Here is a 7,453-nt window from a genome sequence, read left to right as displayed (position 1 = left end):
GAGACAGAGGCATATATATATTGTGGATGGGTGACCCTAAGAAGATGCACATAATTGTCCTGTAGGCTATCAATGCCAGTTATCTGGAAGGGTAACCAAAACGTTTTTATAATTTGGTAGCAATTGGAGGCTACTACAGATTTCTAGAGAGTAGTTTTTAAAAGCTGAGAAACTTGAGGCAGGGGGCTCTTGAATAATCTGGATGCAGAATCACTGGAGCTACGAATGAGCATAAAGATGTCAGGCCAAATTTAAAAAGTAGTAAATCTTGATAGGATGAGGATTGAAGGAGCTGGGTTAACATGAGTCTAAGGGTATAAGCCTTGGAGGAGCCATATGAAGACAGCAACTGTTAAGCACAAGGGGAAACTGAGTCGAACCAAGAAGTTCTTGTGAAGATGGTGAGTTCTGAAAAACTAGTTCGAAAAAATAACAACAGGACTGGTAGGAAGGAGCAGGTATGCAGACCAAAATGAAAGTGCAGATTTGGAGATGCACTGGTAAAAAATGCCAGAACTCCTAGGGGGTGTGTACTATAAAGAAAGAACAGGCCATGGGCAAAAGTTCACGGGCAAAAGGGGAAGAAGCTTCACAGGTGAGAGATGACCCAAAACCATTACCAAGGTTAACATGGATGAGTCCTTAACATGGAAGCCAGAAAGGATGGTACTCTGATGTGTGTCTCCCTGGCTGTCAGTCATGGTTCCTCTGAACTTATCCTGAATTCTCCCAGACCCCTCAAGAGTTACCAAAGGCAGAAAAGATGTGTTCCTCCCATGAGTCCAGCTTTGAACCAATGTCTTCAGAGAGAGGAGAATAGGTTTCAAAATTCTGAGCTTGGGAGCTAGGGTCGGAGATGTCTCCTCCAACCTTGTTGGGATCCGGCAGGCAGTTCACATCTACCTCCAGAGGCAGGTGGGGCTTCAAATATTCTGCTTCAGTTTCACAAGCAGAGTGGTGGAGGAAAAGCTCTGGCCTGGCTGAAGGCTGAAAGGATTTCCCGCTCTGACGACGCGACTTGGCGCGCCTGTTCTGGAACCACACCTGGAAGCGGGGGGAAAGAAACTGCTTTTGATTGGAGTCCTCATGCTACTATTACACCTTCATAGTTCATAATAAGTTCCAGTTTAACATGCCCTGGCTCCCTGCTCCCAAACCTTATGGTTTTCACAGAACACTTCACAAATCAGAGCACCTAGCTTTCTCGGCCTCACCATTCCCAGATGCAAAATTGGAATAATACCTAGTTCTAGCTATACTTTATATAGGGACATCTGCAATGAAAAATGAGGCCACAGAAATAGCAGCACTTAAGAATTTTAGGAAAAAATGCTACTATGCTTAAAGATGATAGCCCGTAAAAGAATTTGGAAAATTAGTTTTCGAAAGTGTGCTCCCTTGTCAAATTATTTAAGGAGGCATTTTGCTCAGTGGACTTCATTCACTTCTATGAATAAATTTTTCAGCTCACTATTTCCCCACAAATACCGAGGAACCTGTCCTTATTACTTTAGGCAACAAACGCACGTTGCGCTAGATTTTTCAAACTCTGACGAGAAGCTCCATATGCTTCAGGCTTTACCCCAAGACGCTACATCCTTTACAACCCACATTGCAGACCCAATACCTGCCAAGAAAGTGGCCTAGGGGCCCAGGGGGCAACTTGGTGAGCCAGCAGGAGGAAACACCAACTGTGCCTCATCTGTCCCTTCTTCCTGGATAAGGAAAAAGTGTGAAAATACTTCCTATTACCTTCCTGCTGAGGATTTACTTTCTGACCATTTCAAGAGACCAGCTAGCCTCCTCGGAGGGGCCCTTATTATCCTCAGCAGTGAGAGGCAGAGTCATTGAGCGTGCGGCTGAATTATTTCATTTAAGCCTCACAATCACCGTAGACAACAGGTACTGGTTTTACAGCCGAGGACACCGAGGCTCAAGGGAAGGAACTTGCCCAACGTCAAGCAGGTGGCACCGGCGAACGTGCCGGCCCGCCGCGGCCGCTCACCTGGATCCTGGACTCCGGGAGCAAGGTGAGCGCGGCCAGGCGCTCACGCAGGTGGATGTCGGGGTACATGGTCCGGCGGAAGACGAGCTCCAGCAGCTGCAGCTGCTCGGGTCTGAACGACGTGCGCTTTCGGCGCTGCGACGCCGACGGGACGGCCGCGCCTTTAGGGGGCGCAGGCGGGCCCAGGGCGGCGGAGGGCGGCGCCGCGGGCCCGAGACCCCTCCCGAGAAAGCCGGCGAAGGCCACCGGGGCGCCGCGCTCCGGACCGGGGCCCGAGGGACGCGCGGGGAGCAGAGCAGCGGCGGGGTTCGGGGGCGGCGGGAACGCCCCGCCGGGGTGGGCGGGCCGGTAGGCGGGGGGCGCGGCGATCTCCCCGAACTGGAGCTGGCTGGGTTCAGCTGCGGCCATCGCTGCCGGACCCCAGTGCGCCGCCGGGAGGGGCACGGCCTCTAGTTATACCGGCCCCGGGGCCGAGGGAGGGGGCCCGGTGTGGCGGCGCGATCAAAGGGGTGGACGCGGGGAGGCCCGTGTCTCTTCGGGGTGCGAGCCCGCCCCCCGCCCCGCCAGACGCCGGTGGGGAATAATCGCTTCCGCTGCCCGTGGGATGGAGGGAGGGAGGCGTGAACTTGGGCCGGGGCCCCCTCCGACCCCTCCCCCGTTCATCCGCCCCGCCAGCCCCGCCACCGCCACCGCAATCCACATCCCCCAGAGCAGGTCTGCCCCGGGAGCGCCGCGGCGAGGGGCTCCTCGAGTGCGTGGGCGGAGTGCGGGCGGAACCGCCCTCCTCTGGGGTCAGGTCACCCGCTCAGGGCGGCGAGGGCCGGCGGCCGCCTCTCTCTCGCATGGCCAGGTCAGTGATCCTTGCCCGCTGCCCCGTCTGTCGTCATTAAAGGTATTTATTTACCCCCCCCTGCTATGTGCTAGACCCTGTACCAGGTTGGTCAAACAGCCCAGCCCCTGTCCTCCGCAAGCCTCCCTAACAAATCCTGAATCAGAAGAAGGGGGTGCAGATAAAGAGACCTCAAAGAGAGGCAGTAAACTCACCTTGGAGGGGAGGAGACCTTTTGTCTGGAATGTCCCTGTAGGCCTAGGAATAAGGGTACCTTAGGCACAGCAGGGTTGAGAATGTGCCTTTCTAGACTCATTTATTGACTCCTGATCTGGCCTTTCTGGAGATAGCCAACAATGCTCAAGACGCGTCTGAGCTGGAAGGGAGGAGATGAAAGGGGCACCACCAAGTTTCCACTCTCTCTTGCCTCTGCCCTTTGGTCCTCATTTAAGGTTCCCGTTTTACCCTGATTTGTACTGTGGTTATGGTTTATGTATCTGCTTCCCCTCCTAGATTGTAAAGTCTTAACAGGAACCACTTCTCTCATTCAAGTCTGAGTGTCTGCTTTGTACATCTACTATGCATAAGGTGCTATGCATAAGGCACCAATTAACATCTGTTGAATTGGATGCCAGTGAATTCACTCTATAGAAACTCATGGTCCAGTATGGGAACTGCTCCACCAGAGTGCATGTCCTCAGGAGAGGAGCCCAAAGGCCTGGGTCTTCTTGCTCCCAGAACCTGAGCCCTGATTTCACCAGGACCATTTACTGTCACTGACTCAGAGAGGGCTCTGAGTTGGGAGGGTCTCTTAGGCTACAGTCCCCACCTGTCTCTATCCATTCTAGAATGCTACAAGACAGCCTCAGGAAGAGCTGGGATATTTTCGTCCTGGATGGACTTTCCAGGTGTCAAAGCAAAAAGGATTCTTGGGGCAGCTGCAAAGAGGAGCCCTGTGCTTGATTCTCTCCCTGTGGGGATAGGGGATAGGATCAGGGACCGTGTCCCAGAGCCCTTGCGCAGCCCCTGAGGCTCTTGTAGGCAGTCTGACCATTCTCACAGCCTGCTCCTCCATCTGCACCCACCCCTTACCCCGTCTTTCTCTTTCTCCCTTCTCCTCCCTTCCTCCCTTATTCCTTAGCCAGGTCATTGGGGTTTTTAGGCAGAGGATGTATGGGATGGGAGGTCAGACCCTCTTATTTTACTATGCTCCTTCATTCTTTCATTAATTCAGAAACCATTTTTGTAGTGTCACTGTGCTAGGCTGTGCTTTACTTATGTACCCATGAAGTAGGTATTCCTATCCCAGTTTTACAAATCAAGAAACACTCCACAATCTAGACGAGGCCCAAATGACTCCAAAGGCACTGTGCTGAGCTGGTCTCCAGATATGACCCCCGGGACCCCTGCTGAGCTCCCCTGCCAGCCTCAGAGGAGGATGAAGCACCCTGGCCCTCTCCAGTCTCGGGGTTGTTCTCTTCCAGGCACATTGGGCCCATTGGGTTCCCAGTCATAGGCAGAGGTGATGGAGCCAGATCCACGCAGACCCCGAGTTCCACTGCTGTCGCTCTGAGATCAGGAGGCCAACCACACAAGGAAAGCAGAGGTTTGCCAGCTGCTGGCTGCCAGCTGAGGTTTAAGAGCCAGATGGCCCAGCAACCCAGAAACTCTGCCCAGGGGTCAAGAGTCATCAGCATTCTCCGGCCTGTGTGGAAATCCCCCCACCCTCTGCTGCTATCTGCTCACTGTGAGGGGCCCCCGAACCAGCCTGTTGTGCAGTTTTGCCAGGAAAATGGACCTGCAGACACGAATGGAGTGCCTGGTGGCGATTTGATGAAGAAATCTAAACATGTAAGACAGTCTTTTCTCTGTCTTTTAAACCGGTGGTAAGAAATTGCAGTGTTCAATTTGCAGCTTGATAATCCTCCAAACTGACTAAATGAGCATTATCTTCTTATGACTTTTCCTGAGAGTCTGTGTGGAATTATAATCCTCTATGTTGAAATAAGATTTCAGCCTTTCCCCTTCTCTCCTCTTGTTCTAAAATGAAGTTTGAATGGTCTGTGCTTGCAGATACCTAAAAAAATAACCTCGCTGAGGAGACAGTAGAAACCCAGGGTTGGAATTTAGAGTGAAGTGTTATAGTTGGAGACTTTATTTTATACCCTTCGGTGTGCTTTATTATTTTTTAAATTATGTGCCTGTATTATTGTTATAAGTTCATTTTTAAAACCTAGTTTTTTGATGACTAAATGCAATGTGGTATTCTGAGTTGGATCCTTGGAAAAGGAAAAGGAACATTAGTGGAAAAACTGGTAAAATCTGAATTTAAAAAAAAAACTAATTTTTAAAAACTGAAGCAAATAATGCAAAGTAATATATCTGAAAAGAGGTGTTACTGCACAGTAGGAACAGTTTTCCCAGTCCTCTTGGGCTTTTCATTGACTAAGGTGAGCATTCTGTTAGCCTCTACAGGGTCTCTAGGGAGTACGTTCACTCTAAAGTTATTTTCTGCTTCTCTTTTGCTTGACAAACACCTAAAAAATCATAAGTGGTTTTCACTAAATCCAAGTTCTAGATTCCTTACTCATTTACCCTGCTGCGAATGCACAACGAATATTTGTTCATTCTTCTATACCTGTTTCTCCAAATGCAAAATGGAAAGAGCCCGATCCTTGGCAATATCTTAAAAAATAATTATTGCAAGTTCTTTCCCAAAATAGATAATCTGTGAAATTTAAGTACCTTTTACATAAGCTCTGTAAAGTACTTTCTTCTACCAAAGCAAGTCAGTTTACCAGTTACAGAATAGCAAACCAAAGTTCACTGTTAGCCGAAGACAAGGATCACTGAGGTCAGGGGTCTGATTCCCCCTCACTAACACGTGGGCTCTGCTCCTTACCGCTTGATTTGCTGAGCGCTTTTGGCCGTTATTTATATTTGGTCTGTCAGTAACACCTATTGAAATAGACACAAAGGAAGGGCAAGGTGAAATAGAAGACAGTTTTCAGAGATGCTTCCTGTATAATGGGGGGAAAGCTGGTAAATACAAGTAAAAACGCAGTAGAAAAGCGACACATGAAGAAAACATTATTCTCTGGAGCCAAGACTGGCTCCGTAACAGCCCAGGCTGGGGAGGATGGAACCATCTGGGGTCACCATCCTGTTCTGCTTCCTCCACATTTCCCACCACGGTTCCTGTCACTGACTCCCCCAAACATCACAGAGGCCTGCCTTTCCTCTCCAAGTGCTAAGTACTCTCTTCCCCTCTGCGCTGCCCTAAGGCCTGGCTCTGGAGCCCTGGGTGTTTATTAAAGAGAGAGCCAGGAAAAGGCAGCCGAGGGGAGTCGATGGCTCTGCTTTCACCTTGAGATCCCAGAGCTGTTTGCCCCTTTGATCCTGGCCCCGCTTTGATTTCATCTCCTCTTCTGCCCAGGCCTCTTCAGTTTCTGAAGTTTATTTCAGAACCAGTGGTTACAAGAGATTGAGAGACAACACCCCCAAAAGGTATTAATGTGCCAGGAAAGTGATAAAATGTTAAGAAGCTTTTTTTGTTGTTTAGTCAGCGTCATATAAATTCAAATAACAAACACGAAACGGATTTTGAACCCAGCGTGTTGAGTTTTTTGAAAGGATGATTCCTTTTCTTCTTTCAGTGATTTTTACCCAAAAGCCTCTGAGCAGGAAAGACTCTTCTGTATGTCTTTCACGACCCCGATTCACATAGCTATGCAATAAAGTTAAAAGAACATCTCAACCTCAGAGAAAGGAAACCATAAATTTTCCAAGTTTATGTCTACACTCTTGAAAAGAAAAACTGAAACAACTAGCAGAGTATTTGGTCCTCACACCTGGCATTTGTCTGACATTTCTTTCTGCAATGTGCCTACTCAGCACTTTAAATGGGGCTGGTGCCCCCAAGGAACTGAATTTTAAATTTTATTTCAGTTTAATTGATTTAAATTTAAGTAGCCACAAACGGCTAGTAGCTATCATATTTAACAGCTAAGCTCTATATCATCATCCAGCAAATCACTCTTCTTTTATCATTTCTTTTTTCATCTGAAAATTTTTTATTTGGTAAGTGCTAGATCTTGTAGCTTAAGTTTTGAAATTTTCCGTATTTTCATTGTCCACAGTCTGTTTGTCTATACTCCTCTTTGTTTTGATTTTATTTCTTTTTAATTGAATATATAGTTGATTTGATATTTTTTATTGAAGTATAGTTGATTTACATTGTGTTAGTTTCAGGTGTACAGCAAAGTGATTCAGTTTTATATATATAAATATATGTATATATCAATATATACATTCTTTTTCAGATTCTTTTCTCTGATAGGTTATTACAAAATATTGAGTATAGTTACAAGGACCTTGTTGGTTAACTATGTTATATATATTAGTGCATATATGTTAATCTCAAACTCCTAATTTATCCCTCCCCCCTCTTTCCCCTTTGGTAACCATAAGTTTGTTTTCTGTGTCTGTGGGTCTATTTCTGTTTTGTAAATAAGTTCATTTATATCATTTTTTTAGATTCTACATATAAGCAACATCATATGATATTTGTCTTTCTCTGTCTGACTTAGTTCACTTAGTATGATAATCTCTAGATCCAT

The 7,453-nt window shown here is 47.4% G+C and overlaps 1 protein-coding gene across 2 annotated transcripts; it reads right to left on the bottom strand.

Moving 5' to 3' along the window:
* MIXL1 (Mix paired-like homeobox) lies at positions 1-2,413 on the bottom strand. Of its 2 annotated transcripts, none has more exons than XM_024130727.2 (2): positions 2,006-2,413; positions 1-1,068 (listed from the first exon to the last, which is right to left on the bottom strand). In XM_024130727.2, exons 1-2 carry the CDS (start codon positions 2,411-2,413, stop codon positions 739-741), a joined length of 738 nt encoding a protein of 245 aa, XP_023986495.1. In that variant the 3' UTR covers positions 1-738. The 2 variants fall into 2 exon arrangements, with proteins under 2 accessions (XP_023986495.1, XP_023986496.1); XM_024130728.2 differs by having other exon boundaries at positions 1-1,044.
* Positions 2,414-7,453: the final 5,040 nt, after the last annotated feature.

Source organism: Physeter macrocephalus, chromosome 4 (assembly GCF_002837175.3).
Source record: "Physeter macrocephalus isolate SW-GA chromosome 4, ASM283717v5, whole genome shotgun sequence".
Lineage (NCBI taxonomy): Eukaryota > Metazoa > Chordata > Mammalia > Artiodactyla > Physeteridae > Physeter > Physeter macrocephalus.
Note: the sequence above shows the minus strand (reverse complement) of the source record. Positions and strands in the feature narration are given on the sequence as shown.

Bases quoted from the DNA above. Each gene is read 5' to 3' on its own strand.
- MIXL1 (XM_024130727.2), bottom strand. From the start codon at position 2,413: ATGGCCGCAGCTGAACCCAGCCAGCTCCAGTTCGGGGAGATCGCCGCG. The intron at 1,069-2,005 runs GTGAGCGGCCGC...TCCAATCAAAAG, and splicing joins TCCCGGAGTCCAGGATCCAG to CAGTTTCTTTCCCCCCGCTT.